This window comes from Grammomys surdaster, unplaced genomic scaffold, assembly GCF_004785775.1.
Source record: "Grammomys surdaster isolate TR1022 unplaced genomic scaffold, NIH_TR_1.0 345, whole genome shotgun sequence".
Classification (NCBI taxonomy): Eukaryota; Metazoa; Chordata; class Mammalia; order Rodentia; family Muridae; genus Grammomys; species Grammomys surdaster.
In genome coordinates this window covers 186,954-206,669 of record NW_021604764.1, presented here as the reverse complement: position 1 = coordinate 206,669, position 19,716 = coordinate 186,954, and the positions used below count along the sequence as shown (strand labels likewise).

At 39.1% G+C, this 19,716-nt stretch overlaps 1 protein-coding gene across 3 annotated transcripts in view; it reads right to left on the bottom strand.

Moving 5' to 3' along the window:
- Vps50 (VPS50 subunit of EARP/GARPII complex) overlaps positions 1-19,716 on the bottom strand; it is a 98,659-nt gene that overhangs the window by 73,948 nt on the left and 4,995 nt on the right. For 2 of the 3 annotated variants that reach the window (XR_003712867.1, XM_028779150.1), the window contains exons 2-7: positions 17,911-17,979; positions 6,742-6,864; positions 5,557-5,628; positions 3,272-3,325; positions 2,278-2,348; positions 1,221-1,338 (exon numbers count right to left, since the gene is read on the bottom strand). Coding sequence is in view for 2 of the 3 variants with exons in the window: in XM_028779150.1 (XP_028634983.1) it covers positions 1,221-1,338; positions 2,278-2,348; positions 3,272-3,325; positions 5,557-5,628; positions 6,742-6,864; positions 17,911-17,979 (507 nt within the window). In the remaining variant the exon portion in view is untranslated. The remainder of the gene's footprint in view (positions 1-1,220; positions 1,339-2,277; positions 2,349-3,271; positions 3,326-5,556; positions 5,629-6,741; positions 6,865-17,910; positions 17,980-19,716) is intronic. The other variant, XM_028779151.1, reaches the window with a different exon arrangement.

The window sequence follows — 19,716 nt, the reverse complement described above, 5'->3', positions numbered from 1 at the left end:
TGCGGGGTCTGCATCAGGCACTTTGTACATCTATACTACAACTTCCAGTTTAGTAATTTTATGGGACTCGTGAATGTGTAAATGAGTGGGTTCTGATTCTTGGGCCTTATCTTGAGGCTCTTCTATTTATTTCTTGGCTTGGCTTGTCCAACTTTGACATGCTGGTTTTTATTTGATTTTTCTATTTTATCTTGTTGTGTTTCATTGTTAATCTCTAGAAGCCTGTGATTTTATTTATTGATTTTTAGATTTACTTATTGTTTATTTAGTAATATTTCATCATTATCTCATTGCTTTTTTAAAAATTGGTTATTTTATATACTTACATTTCAAGTGTTCCCGGTGTTCCCTCTGTAAACTCCCTATCCCACTCCATCTCACCCCCACCCCCTGCTTCAATGAGGGTGCTCTCCCACCCACCCATCCACTCCTGCTTCACAGCCCTACCTAGCATTCCCCTACGCTGGAACCTGTTGAGACCATATCCAGAGGTTAGACATGGCCCCTGGTTGAGGAACCAACCATCTCAAAAAATTTTAATCCAGAATTGCTCCTGTCTAAAAGAAATACAGGGACAAAGAGTAGAGCAGAGACTGAAGGAAAGTCCATCCAGAGACTGCCCCACCCAGACATCCATCCCATATACAGACACCAAACCCAGACACTATTGCTGATTCCAACAAGTGCTTGCTGACAGGAGCCCTGATAGAGCTGTCTAGAACCTTTGAGAGGTTCTTTCAGAGCCTGACAAATACAGATTTGGATGTTCACAGCCAACCACTGGACTGTGCACAGGGTCCCCAGTGAAGGAGTTAGGGGGGAGGGCTGAAGGAGCTGAAGGGGTTTGCAATGCTATAGAAAGAACAATCAACCAGACTCCCCCCCTTGCCCATCCCCCAAGCTCCTAGGGACTAAACCACCAACAAAAGAACACACGTGGATGGACCCATGGCTCTAGCCGTGTATGTAGCAGATGATTTATTTTTATTAGTTTAAACTGTGTGCATGCAGCTGTAGGAGGTAAGAGCATGTGAGTGCAGGTGCCCACTGAAGCTAGCGGCTCTAGCCGACATGGGGCTGGTGTCACAGGCAGGGCTGAGCCACCTGATGCGGACGCTGGAAACTGAACCCAGGTCTCCTAGTTGAGCAGTTTGAGCTCGTAACTGCTGAACCATTTCTAGTCTGCAATTTTTAATTTTGAAAAAGTGACTCATACATACCAGTGTTTTTATGGTTCTCAGTGACTTCAGAAGTCCAATCAGCAACTGACGCTTCCTTTGATTTGCAAGAAGGCCTAAGCTAGCCTGAGTAAAACCTTCCTTCGCAATATTCAAGTGTCTGTGGACGTGAACAACAGCGTGAGAACATGACAGTTAGGCAAGCAATGAGCCAGAGACCTCGGTTACTGAAAGGAGAAGTATCGCTCACACTTGGTGGTGGACTGATGCCAACCCATCAACTGCTCATGGCCCATGGTTTGCAAAGTACAGAGATTAAGAATAGGCATCTTGAAAATATCATCCTGAGTGAGGTAACCCAGTCCCAGCTACCAAGCTACCAAGATATGTAGCTTGGTCTTCATGTGGGTCCCAAAAAACTGGAGCAGGGGCTACTCCAAAAGCTGCTGCCTGTTGTGGGATATGTTTTCTAGCTGGACTGCCTTGTCTGGTCTCAGTGGGAGAGGATGCGCCTAGCCTCACAGAGACTAGAAGTTTCAGGGTCAGGGGGATACACAGGGGGCCACCACTGTCTCATAGAAGGAGGTAGAAAGGGATGGGGAAGGATTGTGGGAGGGGGTAACCGGGAGGTGAGCAGTGAGTGGGATGTGAAGTGAATAAGTAAAATAATAATATAAATAAATAAACAAACAAACAAAACACATACATGCATGCATACATACATACACATACATAAATAAATAGGCTTCTCAAAATAGTGCAAAAGTTCACAGAATAAGTAATTATTTGTAGATCTAATAATTAAAAAACTGGCACTCCATTATGTAGTGCTTGTTGTTTCTTTTTCTTAATCACATTTCTATATGACAAAAATAATCTATAACAGAGAGAAAAGGACGGGGACTCACTGATTCTTCACTACAAATAAGTGTGCAAGGAGATCTGTGGGTACGTGGCACATGGCCTTCTGGGGCAATGTTTAGATATGTCTGCTTACTGAGAAGTGCTCTACACATCACAGGCACAGTGTCAACGCTACACCTCACACTCGCTCTGGAACCAGCTTGAGCCTAGGGAGCAAAGTCATGGAAAGCAGTACCTCCTCCCATTTGTGCAGATAACAGCAGCCAACTGAAGACCTGTCTGCAGTGATGTAACTCTTTCAAGCTCCTGTGGGAAGAGGAGATACAGACTACTGTCTCAGGTGTTTGCTTTCTTCCTACTCATATGACATTCTAGCAAAGGCTAAATAAAAGCTGGCTTTGAAAACAAACTAGTAACAAAGATACTTAAACTTGAAAATTGTTAGTATATTGCATGAAAAGTAATTTAAAATATCTACTTCCAATTGATTTCCACAATGACAGAAGACAAAATATTTACTACAGTTTGTAAGGAAATCTAAACCTGATCTATTTCAGGCAGGAATACATACCAATAAAACATCAATTTATATATGTTTCTGCCAACAGAAGTTTACAAACTAATTAAGGATATGACAAATCTGAGTCTTGAATGCTTTTCTCCTGGCCCCACTTCAGTGTGCACTATGAGACCTGTGTAGCATACAGAGGCCAGAGGATACTGGGTATCTTGCTCTATCACTCTGTCTTGTTCCTTTTAGACAGGGTCTCTCACTGAGACTAGCCAGCAAGCTCCAGTGATCCTTCTATCTCTAAATATCCAGCCCTGGGGCACACACACATAAAACACAGCCAACTGTTTACATGAGTACTAGGATGCAGACTCATGCCTATGTCTTAAGCATTCTTACTCACTGAGCCATCTCTCCAATCTACAGCTCTGTTTCTGGTGAGGACAGAGATCCAGCTACAGATTTAGTTCCAATAGCAATGTACTTTTACAATGACCCAGACTGCTGAATTACTAATCTATACATTTGTTACAAAGCTCATGAAAGCAATTTTCATTAGTTCTTTAATCTTATAAAAATGTCACAAATATAGATAGACACACATGCATACACATGCACAGACTACAGACAAAAGGATAATAGTTAATATCTTAAATTTCAAATAAGTCACTCAACAAGCCTTAAATTTTACTATAACAAGTAGCAAAGAGCATCTTACCTTTACATAAGCAGGCTGTTTTTCAAGAATCAAATCTGCCACTTTCTTAGAGACCTATAAGAACATACAATCAAATAGAATAATGGAAAGCCTTATGCTTTCCACTATACTATTTACTTCAAACTTCAGCCAATAATACAAGTCGCCCATGCCAACTTCTAGAACACTATGGAATGATCATCCTGTAACATTTACCTAGGTTATGAAGTTAATATAAATTAGCATAGACACAACCCTACTAGAAACTCAATAATTGGTCATATGAGTGGGAGGGATATGTGCTTGCTTACCTGTTTTAACAAACAGAAAGAAAAGTATAACCATCTTTAAGGACAAAGGATCTGATTTGGAAAGATGAGTGAAAGTCCTAAGGCAAAATTTAGTTAACTGAATTTATAGAGGTAATTAATATTTGGGGAGAAGAAACTGCTTGCACCATGTAAGAAAACAAACAGATCACTCGGTCCCTACTTGAAAAGCTAAAAATACACAGGTCTTCTTGTTGGTTTGTTTTGTGTTTGTTAGTTGATTGGAATGCTATGCACTAGGTAAGGCTTGTTCTTCAACTCTGTGAATAATATTAATGTGTACAGATTAATATTACAATGACTGTGAACACAAGGCTCTTAAGCTTTAGGGGCCTTTTAACCACACATGACATCTAGCACCAAGCTGACCCGGGGAAGCATTTAATGAGGTACATAATTAGTTCCCCTTCCCCAGGCCAAATGAGAACAACATTTTAAACCAGTGGTTCTCAACCTTCCTAATGCTGTGACCCCTTAAGACAGTTCCTTCTGCTGTGGCAATCCCGAACTATAAAATTATTTTCATTGCTACTTTATAACTGTAATTTTGCTACTGCTATGAATTGTAATTCAAGTATTTATTTTTGGAGATACAAGTTTGCCAAAGGGGTCACAACCCACATGCTGAGAACTGCTGTATTAAACATACTAAATGACTGTATTAACTCTTTTATGTTTGTTTAACCTGCATACATCTCTGAAATTATGTAAATTATTTTCTATACTGTTTTTTATCTATGAAGTTTTTCATTTAAGTTAAGACAATGTAGCTTTAAACAGCTTTAGATCAGTTAGTGAAGAAAACTCCAAGTTAATCCTCAATATTGTTTTAAGAATTCTAAAGATTCTCTAAGACTAACAGTAGCTTAATTTAGATAACATAATCCCCATGAGAAAGTGTCAAGTAGGAGCCATAAGAAAATGAAATCAGGAAGAGGAAGCTCTAGCTTGACATCACAAAATCTGCCATATGGAGATGGATGTCATGTGTACAAAGAGCCTATAAGTCAGACGACTTCACAAAGAAAATTGATGGTGTAGTTACTGTCGTCTGCACTGCCACACCATTACCACCCTTCCCACAAGACTGCCTAGCACTCCTCTGTGTGGAGCAGAAAAGAGAAACTGATCCTTAACTTGTAGATATGTTCGTAATAGTCACGTGTGTTAAATCCAAACAGACTTCTTACTAATGCTCCTCTAGCTTAAAATAATTAGCAAGACCACATTAGCGTTACCTAATCTCCCAGCGAATTTCATAAACTTAAGTTTTGCCTCACACAAAGGAAATACAGAATTGCAGAACTTCATAGCATTGAAAGAAATGTGGGTGCACCTATCATTTTACAAGGACAACAAGAGTAACTGAAGTGCAACAAGCTACCCACCGTCAGAGTTAAGTAGTGACAACTGTGACTTTCTGAATCTCAGTTCTACATTTTCTTTCCAAATATTTCAACTCTAAGTGTGACTTTTACTGTGAGATTTCTACTACAGAAATGCTCTACTACAGAATCATGGGTAGGAACATCACATCCAGCACTGCAGAAGCCTCCAGGTGCTCAGAAAGCAAGCCCCAAGGCAGCGGGTCTCACCTGTGGGCCATGAGCCCTCTGGAGAAAAAGAGCCCTTTCACAATATCCCATATTTACACTATCATTCTTAACAGTAGCACAGTTATATTTATAAAGTATTTGGGGGTCACTACACCATGAGGAACTGTATGAAAGCATCACAGTATTAGGAAGGTTGAGACATCTGCTCTAAGCTCTTCGGTCACATCTAGGAACCTGTGAAAACCTCGATCCCTCGAAGGAAACCTGCCAAAGCAACAGCAAGAAAAAGGCAGAGGCGTGAGACAATACAAACGTACTGTCTGAGTCGTGACGGACAACAGGATGTGTGTGTGACTTCTCTGTGAACACTACATCTCTGTTTTCATGTACAGTCTGACCAGAAAGAAATGCTTTTACTTACTGCAGCTTGTTGTTGCTTTAATTTGTCTCTGTACTCCTCTAGTTCTTGCAGATTGAGAACAGGAGGAAGCTTCTATAAGAAAACAATTATAAATGAAGAATAAACGTGTTGGATTTGATCTGACTCCCAGAACCCTTCTAACTCGAGCTACAGAGAGCACATGTGGCACTGCCCATCCCACTGTGCTCCGATGCTTCTGCACAGCATCTGTCACTCAGCTCCAGGGACACAAGCCTAGGTAGGCATCTGGTTTACACAACCCTTGGCTTCCAACCTTATCCAGCCTTGCTACATCCACGGCTGCTACTCTGGCTCCAGAGACCCAGACTCACTGGGCCACCTGGCATCATCAGGGAGAGAGTTTAAAGATTTCAGGCAGGAGACAGAGAGAAAAGGCTCTAACATGGAGCCTGTATTTTACCTGTATCCTTATTATAAGACATTTCAATGCAGATGTTCCCCCTCGGGAATATTATAAGTAAACTGAATATTATGGTGACAGGCAACACTTTTAATTAAGTCACCACGAAGAAATAGCAAAAAGCACATGGGATTGTGAAAATGAGGAAACAGATCCCAAACTTAAAACTCAGTTTGCTGTTTTGACTCTTCGTATGGCGTCTCCATGTATTTGTTACTGTCAGCAGTCAGACAGTTTTGTACAGAAGGCTTTTCAGCACAATACACATTCACGATCGAGAGTCAGTATTTAGCCAAGCCTGGGATGGCATGGTTGTAATCCTGGCTATAAAGGAGTCTGAGGTAGGAGGGTCAATTAAATGTAGGAGTTTGAAATCAGTCTGCACATCTACAGTCAAACAAAATGTCCTACAAAGCTTTCCCAAGCACTTGTTTTAAATTTTAAATAATTAAATTTTTATTTTATTTTAGTTAGCAGTTTTGAACATATTTTGGTAATATGAAGGTAAATGAGAGGCAGTGTAGCAACACGCTGCATAGAAGCAATTAAATACCAAAGCACAGAAGTGCTTCTGTAACCAGTACTCTGAAGGTGCACTTAATAACGTGGGCTGACAGTTCATTAAGTTCATATTGTGATAATCACAGACCTATTAGTGCTATTAAAAAAATATTACTTCCCTCCAAACTTCAGATCTCACAAATCCATTCATACGCACTGAGAAAATGGGCTTTAGATGTGTTTTAATCAAAGTTCCCTTTTACCTCCAGCTCATATTTAACAATATCAAATGGGTCCGCAGAAAAATAGACTTGCTCAATACTATTAATTAGCTCTTGTTCAGCTTGAGGGTCGCTCGGCTGTTCTCGAAGTTCCCTGAATTCCTCCTTAAAAAATAAAAAGATAAAAAAAAATAAAGTCTTAATTATGGTATATATACCTGTTAAGATTCCATCTGCATAGAAACAAATGATCTTGTATCTTCAACCACATACCTTTTGAGAACCATTCTGACCAAGAACACAAACTAATTAGAATCCAGAAAACTAGAAAATAGACAAACACTAAAACACTGCTTTTCAACTGAAGGAAGGAAAAAAATCAGATTACACTTTGAACAGCTTGTATGCCAGGAAGGTTAAAAGAATTTGTATGTTTAATTTACATGCAAGTAATTACCTAAATCTATTATAAGCACACAGCACAGGCTCACATTTTATTTTATCAATAATATTCTAAAATCTGTCTGACCACACATAACAAAACACCATCTCAATGACCCTGGACACAGTCAGCACTGGAACTCTGATGATACTAAGCTAAGACAGGTATCGTACATATGCCTATAATCCAGTTAAGGACAGCATGAACTATCCAGTAAGGCTCTAAGAAAAAACCAAAGACCCCATCTCAAACAACAACAGCAAAACAATGACGTTATTTTTAATTAGTTCTTTGAGAATTCCATACAATGTGCATCAATCCTATTCGGTGCCCTCCCAACTCCTCCCAGATCCATCAAATTCTTACTCATCTGCCCAACTTTGCAATCTCTTTATATTTGAAACCCATCACGTTCAATTTGTGTTGTACAGATAGTCTTAGATGTGTGGCCTTCCAGTCCAGCATGTGCTACACGATTAAGGAAAACAAATCCTCCTTCTCCCAATAGCTGTCGACTGCCAAGAGCCCCTCAGCTGTTATAAACAGTAACAGCATAGCCATTCTGCTCTTCAAAGTTAGTACCAAATAGATTTGTGTACAAAAAAAGAAGCAGTTATTTAAAATCCTGACAATCACTAGTATAATGCTTAGCAAACATTTTAATCAAGCACCAGTGTTTATTTCCGTGTTTGTTTGGAGGGGTACTATGTATGACGGACAGATGCAGGACAGGAGACACTGTTCAGGAGTCGCTTCCCTCTCTCTACCATGTGGGTCTCAGAGCTCTACCTCATGTGAGTGTTCATGGCGCAGGCCTTTATCCACTGAGCCGTCTCATCAGCTCAAATCATCACTCAATAAATAACAAAGTTATCATGCAACTTATCAGCCACTTAAACAACACAGAGGGATGCTCTGTGACTTATTGTGGGCATTTTATTTACTGAAAAATAACTTGCTTTAATATTTTTTAACCATATATTATATTTTTAAAATTATAAACTACAGAATTAACTCCTATTGTAAATTCAAACTAAAAGTGTCAGAATACTATGTTGAAAACTTAAAAGAACAATGTAGCATTTGAATTTTAAAGTTTTCAACAAGAAAACACAAGAATAAAAATAAAATCAAACCTGTACAAACTAAATTTACAAAATACTCTAACAGAAAGGGGCAAAGATATTAGTATTCTGGATAACAGTATGATGTGATAGGCACCATGAGGATAGCAAGAACTTCAGCATCCTGGGCCTGGGAATGGCTCAGTTGCTAACATGTTCTCTTCATAAGATCAGAAAGTTGAGTTTAATTCCCAGAACCCACAGGTTTGGGTTTGCACCAGTAACCTCAGCAATGGGGAGGTAGAGACAGGCTGGTTCTTGGGCTCTCTGGCTGTCTCACCCAGCCTACAGTCCAAGGCACAATGAGAAATCTGGGCTCAAAAATATGAGGAAGAACTCATGAAGAATGACATCAATGTCTGGCCTCTGGACCATACCCAAGTAACCATGTCCACGTACCTGAACACACAGACACACACACACACACACACACACAAAACCAAACAAACAAAAACAATGAAAACAACGAAAAACCCACCACCGACACCAACAGAACAAAAAACAAAACCAAAAACAAAAGCCCTCCCATCGTCACAATGAGAAGGCACTTCTGGAGTAGCAGGAGATGGGAGGGGGAAGTTATCTGCAATGCTAACCCACTTAGCACCAAGGACGGTAGGTGCTCAACGTGCATGGGTGGTGAAATCCACACCACCTGTGGAAGAGAGGCAGCATCCACTCATTCAGTGCAAATATAAAGTGAGAAGGATGAACTAGAAAGAGAACTCTGGTAAATTCAGTTTCCTGGTAAACCGTCCTCCCTTAAAAAGACACTGGCATCTGAAATGCAAGTTTCAAGAGGGTGCACCACAAACAAATAAATGCAGTTGGTATCATTCAAAAAGAAATGTTGAACATGACTAAATCAGTGATAATGGAAACTATTATTTGTAGCTGAGTCCGAACCCTCAGAGGCATGCAATGCTCTATGGGTATGACCTGCACACAGCAGCACATACAGCATGCTGATGCTCTCCTGCAGCCCAGGACGGTGGACTCACCTGAGGGCAAAGACACTCCAGCTTTAGTTGCATCTCTACAACCTTGGAAATTTGATTTAGCCTTTTCAAACCTATTTTTTCATCTGCTTTAAAGTTATTAAAATTGCCAAAGGGAAACTGTGATTTCATTTTAAAATATCTCACAAATGTACATTTCAAAAATATGATGAGTTTATAAAAACAGTACAATCTGTGTAAGCACACAAAGGTCAGATGCCATTCCTTCCTAGAGATCTATTCAGTCAACATCAGAGAACACAAAGAACCAACATGGAGTACTTCAGACTCTAATACAACAATCCTAAATGAAACACAGGGGTAAAATGGAGCAAGGCAGGAAAAGACATGGAAAACAGTGGAGGACCTCTGAACAACCAGCATGCCTCGATCTTCGGCTTCAATGCCATCTTACAGTAAAGACAAGCTAAGTGCACTCCTGTTTATGACTAAACCTGTTTCTGAAGGATGGTGCTATACCCGCCCTGTCACCTTAACTACAAAGGTTCCCTACTGCCTGTTCCAGAAATGGCAATCATACCTTTGTTTCAAAAGTTAATAACCATCTTGCAACCCTAACTTTGTTTCAAAAGGGTTGTTATGGCCACCCTGCTATGACTACCTGTTGTCACGACTACCTTGTAATCATGCCCCTGTTTCAGGAGGCCCTTTTGGCTAATTTGTTATGTTTATGTTGTGCTCTGGTAACTCACCTATTCTGTCCACCAAATCCTTTACTTAGAAAACAAAAAACAAAAAACAAAACAAAAAAAAAAAAACCCTTGTCTTCCTCACACCCAAGGCTAACCTCTCAATCCCCACCTTAGGAAGAGGCAGCTTGTGTACACAAATAAAAAGCTTGCTTTAATCAATTGCTTGCTTTAACTAGCTTGACCTTGATAATTTGGGTCAGTGGTCTTTCTCCCATTAACACTCTACCCAAACCAGACACCCTGATACATCACTTCATCCCAATAAAACAGCCCTCTTTCTAGCCCATCTAGTGACTTCTCTCTGAAACGCACATCTGAGCTCATTCAAACTGCTCAGAAGAGACTGTCTCTCGCAGCCGCTGCATGTGCAGCCCGCCAGGCTGTCTCCACTTCACTACTCCCTACACGCTTCCTCGGCATGCTGCCTGCTCAGTCACAGAGCATCGTGATGGTCTGCAGTGCCAAGATCCACAGCGCTCCAGGAATAATTACAGGTCAATCTATAATTCAACAGTGAACGATAGTCAAAAGGAATATAAAACAAAAACAGTTTTGGTAAACAACATGGTCCATAAACTCATAATGATTCTATTAATGAGAAATAACAAAAATATTAGCTGACTTAAAGAGTATTTTATGTATGTAAACGAGAAAAAATAAACACAAGCAGCTACATTGCATATTCTAATATAACTGCTACATAATTTTGCTAGAGTTAAAAACTCACTTCCTAGCATTAGAAATGTACAAAAATATGTAATTCTGTATCTAAAGCAGACTCAACAGGGTAATTTATAAGTATGAGATATTTTATATACAAAATGAACAAAGGATTCCCACAAAAAAATTTAAGGCAAAAAGAAAAAACTAGATCCAAATAAAATTCTTTATGGAATATTAAAGTATGTTAAGAAAAAAGAGGTTACAATAATGAGACAGTTCAGGTACGTTTAGAATTAAATAGTTCAGTCTTGCCAACTGTTATATTATTAATGAAGTATTTAAAGATTTATTTTATAGTAAGGTTTATGGTTTAGAGAGTATAATTAAATGAGTATTAAGATTAGTGTAGTGTAAAAATGCTCTTAAAATGTGAAAATTCAAAACTAATTTGTCAACAAGTCAGGGCTATAAAATGCAACAAAACTTAACTGTCAAGCACTAAAATACAGAAAATGTACAACAATGCATCTCATAATTAAAGCTGGAAAGAAACAAAGTCGTGGATTTAACTGCAGACAGAGGAAACAGAAAGCCGAGAAAGCAAAAGAACAAATCGGCCCACAGTGCCATCAGGAGCTGGCTAGCCGGCTTCACAGGCTCCTTTACCGTCCCTCCATCAGTCAGTGGAGCTGCGTATAACAAACGCTGATTTTATTCTCCACATGCAAAACTCTCCTCCACAGCACAGCCCGTGCTGAGTAAAATTCAGCATTGCCCTCAAGCAGTGACTAAAGAGGCTGATGAACAAATAAACAGCGAGGCCAGCAGAACCGAGGGAAGAAAGGAGACAAAAGACCAACGCACAAGTGCTCTCAACCCCAGGGAAGAAAGAGGCATTCGGAAGACAAGAACAGATAGAAATTCAAGTTTAAAGTGAGGACCAGAACAAAATGCAATTATGAAATTGTGCTGCAAGATCAAGCAATAAAGAGCCTTAATTTGAGAAAGAAAAAAGAAAGAAAGAAAGAAAGAAAGAAAGAAAGAAAGAAAGAAAGAAAGAAAGAAAGAAAGAGGTAACACTGAATGATCACTAGGAAACAGTAAGATACAAGGCAACAACTGAGATTTTTAAAACCACACATATGTACGAACATACATGTATAGGCGTTAGAATTATGTTTTCCTCTAATTAAAGTAAATAACATATGCCATTGTGCCAGACACTGTATCAAAAGTAAGCATGAATGTTCAGTATTTTATTAACAGAATGAAGCGGGCTGGATTATTTGAGCACCTGGCAGGGAACCGTTACTTGATGTTTAGAGCCTGTTTCCCCATCACACGCAGGGTGAATACATTACCACCTAGCTGCTCCTCCATCTGATTATCTCGGAGGCAGATAAAGCTACATGAGCAAACATCAAATGTACACGGCAAATGTAGCTGGGTGAAAAATGAAGAAAGAGATTCATAACAGATATTTCAGTCAATATTTCTGCTTTAGCCGGGCTACTTCTTATCGCAACATAAAAAAAGGTTTTATGGAGATTCAAATCCATAAAACAAAGCAAGCCCTTGAATGAAGGATACTGACGAGAACATTTCTAAGATATTTATTTATGGTTTCTAAGGGACTAAATGATCACAATAAGAAGCAATTTCATACCACGGTGTCATAGACAACTCATCTGTGTTTAAGGAAACAACAACAACAACAACAACAACAACAACAAAAAAAAAGAGTTTGCATTTAGGTACTACTTTCAAATTATCCAAAACTCCATACTGATTGAGCCAAAAACTTAGCCCATAAGAAACTAGTTGTAACTGCTCCCTTCACAATTAAAGTCAGCATACACAATACCTTGAACACAACATTCAATTTTAGGTCTTCATTCAAACAATTATATAATGTAAATTGACATAGATTCCTCAGTTCACAGGTCATGATCAAAACTCTGTAGAAAATTAATAGAATAAATACTGGAACCCCAACATCCCTTTCCATGTTAGATCTCAATTTACATATGCTTGGTTCTTTACCTAGATAGCAGATGCTGAGAGAGACAGAGACAGACAGAGAGACAGACAGACAGACTGACTGTGTGTGCTGGAAAAAATGACAGGGAGAGATTTTGTTCCTCTAAGCATACATTTCCTGTTTGTTTTCTTGCCTTGTGTGTTTTAACTGTTAGCATCCTTTCATTAGTCCAGACAGCAAGGCAGAAATGACAGTTACAACTGCAGCAGTCTCAGAAAGCTAACATCCTGATAGAGTACTAATTGAAAGCAAAAAATTAATAAATTTAGTCGCCCAAATCTATATACAGTGAACAGGAAAACATATGTGGTTTTCAATATTTGATCGGTATTATGAAAGTCATAAATACTGAATAGATAGATACAAGGTTGATCTGCTTCCATATGAAACGATTCAAAACCTATTTCAGATCTCAGATACCCTAAAACCATGCACCACATAAGATTATAATGAACCGCCATATGTCTGATTATGTGGAGAAATGGTACATTTCTTATATTCCCACAAGAACAACAATAATAATCTATGAAATGTAGCGGCTTCCTCAGTTTGTTTCTGTACTTTAAGCAAAGCAGGCTGTAAATGCCACCCTGTTTTCATCAGGTTTTCAGTGCCATCTAGTGGAGTACTGGTTACATTACAATTTGAAAGAAGGCTACAAGTAAAAGATGTATGAGCGCTTGTGCAAGGCTGTTAAAGTATGACTATTTTAATCCAAACTTGAAATAAGATTAGGTAACAAAAGCATTTTAATCAATTTATGGAAAAGCAATTAATGAATAAAAACTGATTTCAACTATACAAATGTATTACATTGATCTATTAAAAAATCACAAAAATCAAACATCATAAATTTCTTTTTTGACCCTTTGCCAAACATTTTTATCAATTTCTTGTATGGTTAAAATGTAAACCCAAGTCTAGGACTTTATAATATTTTTATAAATCTACTGTGTGAAAAACATTGGAGATGATGACATTGGAAACCTTAAAAATGTTAAGCTCTCTTTAAAAATACTGCTCAGCTTCGATGGATAACTGTCTGCCACGACTGGGATGCTAATACTGGAGAGAGGGCACAGCGCATTCAGGGACTCACAGAAAAGCACAGTACGCGCCTTGCCTGTTTCTCTTCAGCAATCACCGTCTTTTAGACCTGCTTACAAAAACACGGTCTATGCTGAGAGAAGCGTCACAGCCCCTCTGGCCTCAGAGCTTCTCCAGCTTTCCCTGTTCATACCTAGGAAACTCTGAATCTTGGATTCTGCTTTTTAACGTCCCCCAAACCCACGGCTTTTCTGTTTCTCCACCTCATGTATGTATCTTCTTAATCAGCAGCCAAGTCTTCACCCCTGTGTAACAAACCAGTCCAGATCCCAGACACCTTTCCTAGTCAGCCGCCAGAGGGCCCTGCTTCCAGCGTGTCTGCTCCTGAACCATGCCCTGCTCTCCAGCACTATGCAGATGATGTCCAAAGTTTCTCCCCCTCCCTTAGCACTTACACAAGTCTCAAAAAATACAGCTAAAAAATTAAAAATAGACAAGACCCTCTGGCTCATCAGACAGCTCGACACACCGTTCTCCAGTTCCTCTCCACTGCCCTCCCTTTCCTAGGGAGCTTAACTAGCATGGAATTTGCAAATATTAATCATTTTTAACCTAACTAACCCCAGTATGATCCAGCCTAATAATCCACTCCTACATACACTAGCCTTTATTCTAGAGCCTTCCAATATATCACAACTCAAGCTAATCCAATTCTTTCTTGACTTTGACAGTTCCTTCTTCCAATTAGAAATATATTATGACAAAGAAAAAAGAAAAGTATTCATGCATTAAACTTGTAAACTGAGATGTTTGAGTGAATTTTAGGGGATTAAAAAATATCAGACAATGTAAGGTGGGTTTCATTTGTCTTTTCAAATTCTCTGCCTGAAGGAAAAACATAATTAGATATACTTTGAGGTTCAGAATGTTACAGCATTAAAAAGAAAAAAGATGAGCTCATTCTTGAACAGAAGGGATTATGTTCAACGTTCTACCTATATGCTGTTAATATAGTGTGGTAATGTCATTCAGTGGAAGTATGTAAATGTTTCTTCACAGCACTTAAATTACTTAAGTAAAATTAAAAAGTACATATTATCTTAACCCATCACCGAACAGCTTTAACCCTAGTAATAAATATACTGTAGTTTCCACGAAACAGAGAGATTACTGAATTCATAATCCCAGTTTCAAAATCATCTTCAGAGCATATAGCCCTGTGGTTCAGAAGCAGGAGGGGGACACTCTTCAGATGAAGCAGAGCAGCCTGGCTGAGGATCACCTCTGTCCTTCAAGGTCATGTGACTGTAACAGGAATAAGGCTTCAGCTTGGGGGAGTTCCCTGTTTTTCTACTGCGGTGATGCCAGTTCTACAGCAGGTCTAGCACACAGGCAATGTTGAAAATTGTTACTGAAAAGTCACAGGGACACTACAAGAAGAAACGTCATCCTTCACAATGCCAGGGACTTTTGTAATATTTTTCTAGAATTTGTAAACTATTTCTAGAATATCTTCTGTACATCTCATATACTACTTTTATAGTAAACAAAAGGGTTATTTTAAAAGACGCATTTCAAATTAGTATTTTCCATTTTTATAAATGCTTTCACTAATCTGAAAAACTTAGAATCAGTTTTTGAAGACAGCAACTCAGGTCTCTTAGCTATCACACTCAGTAGTGACCATGAGCCCAACTGCCATCAAACTCAAGTCTACCAACTAGAGCATCATCACCTGGGACTGTGTGGCTCTTGTGTGGGTGAAGCCACTTGGAGAGAGGGCAGCAGCCCCAGATCTCCCAGCTCTTGTGATGCTGCCAGTAAGCAGAGAACACACAGACGTGAGGCTCCGGGGAGGTGTTCTGATCAGAAGGCTAGCTGCAGCTTAGCAAACAAGCATCTCTTTCCATTAATTACTTTACAATCTAGAAACTCCTCAGTATGTGCCCAAAAGACCAATGCTTAGACATAATGTTCCCCTGGGCCACTTTCACTTGCTGATCTTGTGACCCCCACACTGTACACTCTACCCATGGCCAGATATCTGAAAGAAACACAGTAAGAGTCCATAAGAACTATACATAAATCCACTGCCACCACAATCACAAAAAAAATCAGGTCTTGGGGTTTAAAGACAAAAGACCGTTCCTTTATGAAATTCATGTATTTTAATGAAATTCAATCATCAACCTGACACTGATTTTAAAATATGTAATACAATCAAGTTTAAGATATGTCCACAATGTGTAATCATCTTTTTTCTTCACCACATAGATAAAGACAATTATTTATCCGTTAGGATGGATGGTTAGTACTTATTTCCTAACTGTACCACAACCAAATTTAATAAGATAGTGTGTCTGTGTGTGTTTGTGTGTGTGTGTGTGTGAAATGCCTAAATCTTTGTCTGAACTACTTTATGCACTATGATTATTAGTATTTTATTATATTGAGACACTATGCTTGGGTCTGAACTCACCTTCAGATTGAACAGTAAGCATAAAACTTCCTTCACTGGTTAAAGTGTCTGAAGGAGAAAGGAACTGACACTGAGGTGTGAGGAGCCCCAGATAATCTAGCAAGAAAAATCAGAAACAGCACATATGCCGACAAGGACGTGAACTGCTGCTGGGAATGGAAACCAGGCCACCCATAATTAAGGAAACACTGGCCATCCATGCATCCCTTGTACAGTTCCCGCGCATTTGCCCATAAGACTCCTGGCAACCAGGCCATGCATGGCACACCAGTGCTCACTGCAACAGCACTCCCTGTAGCTAAGCTAGGAAACCAGCAGAGGTTTCCAACTACAAGGAATGAAGGAAGGAAATGTGCTTTGTATACATAATAGAATTTCCTCCAGCCATTATGTAACTTACAGAAATACAGACATAATCATCATATTAAGCAAGGTATCTCAGTCTCAAAGATAATCATTGAATATCCTCTCTCATTTACAGGTCCTAGACACTATAAATACATAAAATCAGGTGCATATAAATGACATGAAAGCTGAAGCTAAACTATCTGGATAATAAAGGGACTACTAAGGCGGCTGGGGACTCAGAGCAGACTGGTAATGGGGTATGGAGAGAGGCGTAATCAAAGTACATTGTAAAGCTGTATGAAAATGCCCTTACATAACCATGTATAATAAAAATGTATGAAAATATGTACGAGAAATTTCTAGCAAGAAAATAAAAGCTTCTTGGGTGGGGATGCCAGACACAGAAAAACGAAGAGTTCTTTTAATTATGATGTTCAGGGAGTGGAGGGTTAATTCAGCTACAGAACAGCTGCCTGGTAAGCATGCCTAGTAAGCATGTAATATTTTTCTAGGGACTGTTTTCTGTGCCTCACATAAACTACTTTTATAGTAATTGAAAGGGTTATTCTTAAATACTCATTTTAAATTAGTATTTTTCATTTCTAAAAACTGCTTTCACTAATCTGAAGCATTGCACTGGGTTTAGTCCCTAGCTGTTAAAAAAAAAAAAAAAAAGGCAAAATCCCACCCCCCACCACAATCCTCAAATTAAAATTATCTGAAAGCCTTTATCTGTGGCAGAGCTGTGATTCACACCACGCTCTCAGCAGCAGCAGCAGCCCACAACGAGTGACAGCAGGGTTAACAATGGCTGACTGGTCTCCAGGGGAAAGCCAGCTAGCTTCCAAGTGGCATACATTAAACTTGTAAACTGAGTTGCTCACATGAATATTACAGGATTAAAATCTGAAATACATCAGACTTAGAATAAGTTGGGTCTCACTTGTTTATCAAAATTCCCTGCCCAAAGGAAAAACATAATTAAATATACTTTGGGGCTCAGAATGCTACAGCATTTAAAAGTCAGTAATAAATTATCCTACTTGACATTTTCAAATTACAGAAAAAAAGTGAGTTTTATATATATATGTGTAATACATATATATATATATATTTATATATCTGCTGTCAAACCAAGACTTTGATATAATAAACCCTACCGTTACTAACTTGGCAGTTTTTGATTTACTGGTGACTCATAGTGCATCCTCGCACAATGAAAGCAAAAGCATCACCTAGCTTATCACAGCAACCACCTGCTGTGGGAAGCAGAGCTTCAGAGAAGCAATTAGTACCCAGAGGCACAAAGTCTGTTCTCAGGGAAGTGAAAAGTCAACCACACATGTAGATCAATACCTTTCCAGGGACCCGAAGGCTCTCAAAGGCACCAAGATCATTGAGGCTCTCAGGAGGGCTCTTCAGACCCTTAAAAAAGAGAGAGAAACAAACACAATTTAATTGTGCTAAAGAACTGCAAAAAGATAGAGCACACCTAGTTAAACAGACATGACAGTTTTAAAATGAGATTTTCTCACTTCAAAATACAGTGAACATACATTCTAAGAATATTTGTCACTTAATATATATGGTCTGCTATGAAACCAAGTAAGAATGTATTTGGAGTATTTTAAAATAAAGGAGTATGATGTGGCGCTGTCAACAGAGGAGAAGTCTATCTTAACCACAGCTTTAAAACAAAAAGAAAGGAAAGATTACAAAGCCTTCCATAAACATACTTTTATTTAAATCATTAATAAATTCACCTTGAAAAAAGGGTCCAAGCAAACCATAATATTATCTTTTACAGATAAAAATACACTCACCAATTGATCTAGTTCAAAACTTTTAAAATGCTAATTAAAACATACGTAGGCCCTCTGTTAATCTTGATCATTTGTCACTAATACAGTCAGTTCATGCTGCCTAGGGTAAGACTAAGAGCCCCATCTCCCTGCTCTTTAGCTGTCCCTTCTGTATGCACATCAGCTGAGGAATACAGAAAGCCACACATATACCAGGGGCACTTAGAAAGACAGGAAAGACTCAGCATCTAAACTTCATTTTAAAGCCCCATCTTAAAAAAATATGGTAGATATTAAAGAACTGACATTAGTCTGTAGGGGAAAGCAGCTGGAACATAATTCTAAGGAGAGATTTACAAGGTACAATTGCCCTTCAGGTGTCTCCTACTGACTCTTTAGGGTCTTTAGTCACCAAAATACATACTGTGCTGTAGAGGTGCTTATATTTCTTGTGATGAAATAGCACCAGTCACATCTACAAGTTTATAACAGCAGTTTTCTACCATTATTTCCAGATTATCCAGCCCATCCCTCCTTCTTTCCTGTTATCACTCTCCCTCCCCAAAAATCTAAAGCCAACACCCCACCAGCTTCAGATTTCCTCTGAGGAGTTTCCTTAAAGCCCTATGCTTCACAGCACACAAGTACTTCCAAACATAGCTGAGGATTGTGTCCACTAATACCTCCCAGGGAAGTTCTTAAAGGTCCAGAGCCCTGCCATGCACCTAACGAGTAGGCTCTTTTAAGACTGGACAGGGTTTGCACTTTTGTTCACACCCTGGGGGACTCGGAGGACTGTTCATGCTTCAGAAACACAGCTAGACATTTTCAAAGCAATCTCAGCCAAATCAGTGAAGCTTTAAATACGAAGTGCACGTACTTCTCTTACACTGTGAGTCTCAGGGAAAGGAGAAGGCAATGTTATTTGCCTCTATTGCACAATGGCTACCAAAGTTCCCAAACAAAACAAACACCAAAAATTAAAACAAAACAAAACTGAAAAGTAAATTCTTGGGTCGAAGTTGTTGCTCAGGTGCCAGCCTCCAACTTCTCAGCACTGTGTTCCCATGGGAGCATGCCACCGCCTGCGGGCTGTAGCTCCTGGGAACTCCTCCTGGGATAAAGTCTACTGCAGCCACATATGCTCGGCAACAGAGTGTGTGTTGGATCCCATTGCAAGGCCTGGACTGTTCGTCCTATCCTAGGTTTCTCACTGCAACTCATATGAAGCATCAAAAATGTCAAGGCTAATTTAGACAAATAAACCTCCATAGACATAGACAATACATAACTATGCACACATAGGAAAGTAAAACTTTTAATTTAATTCAAATGATACTATTACTTAAATGTCATTTTC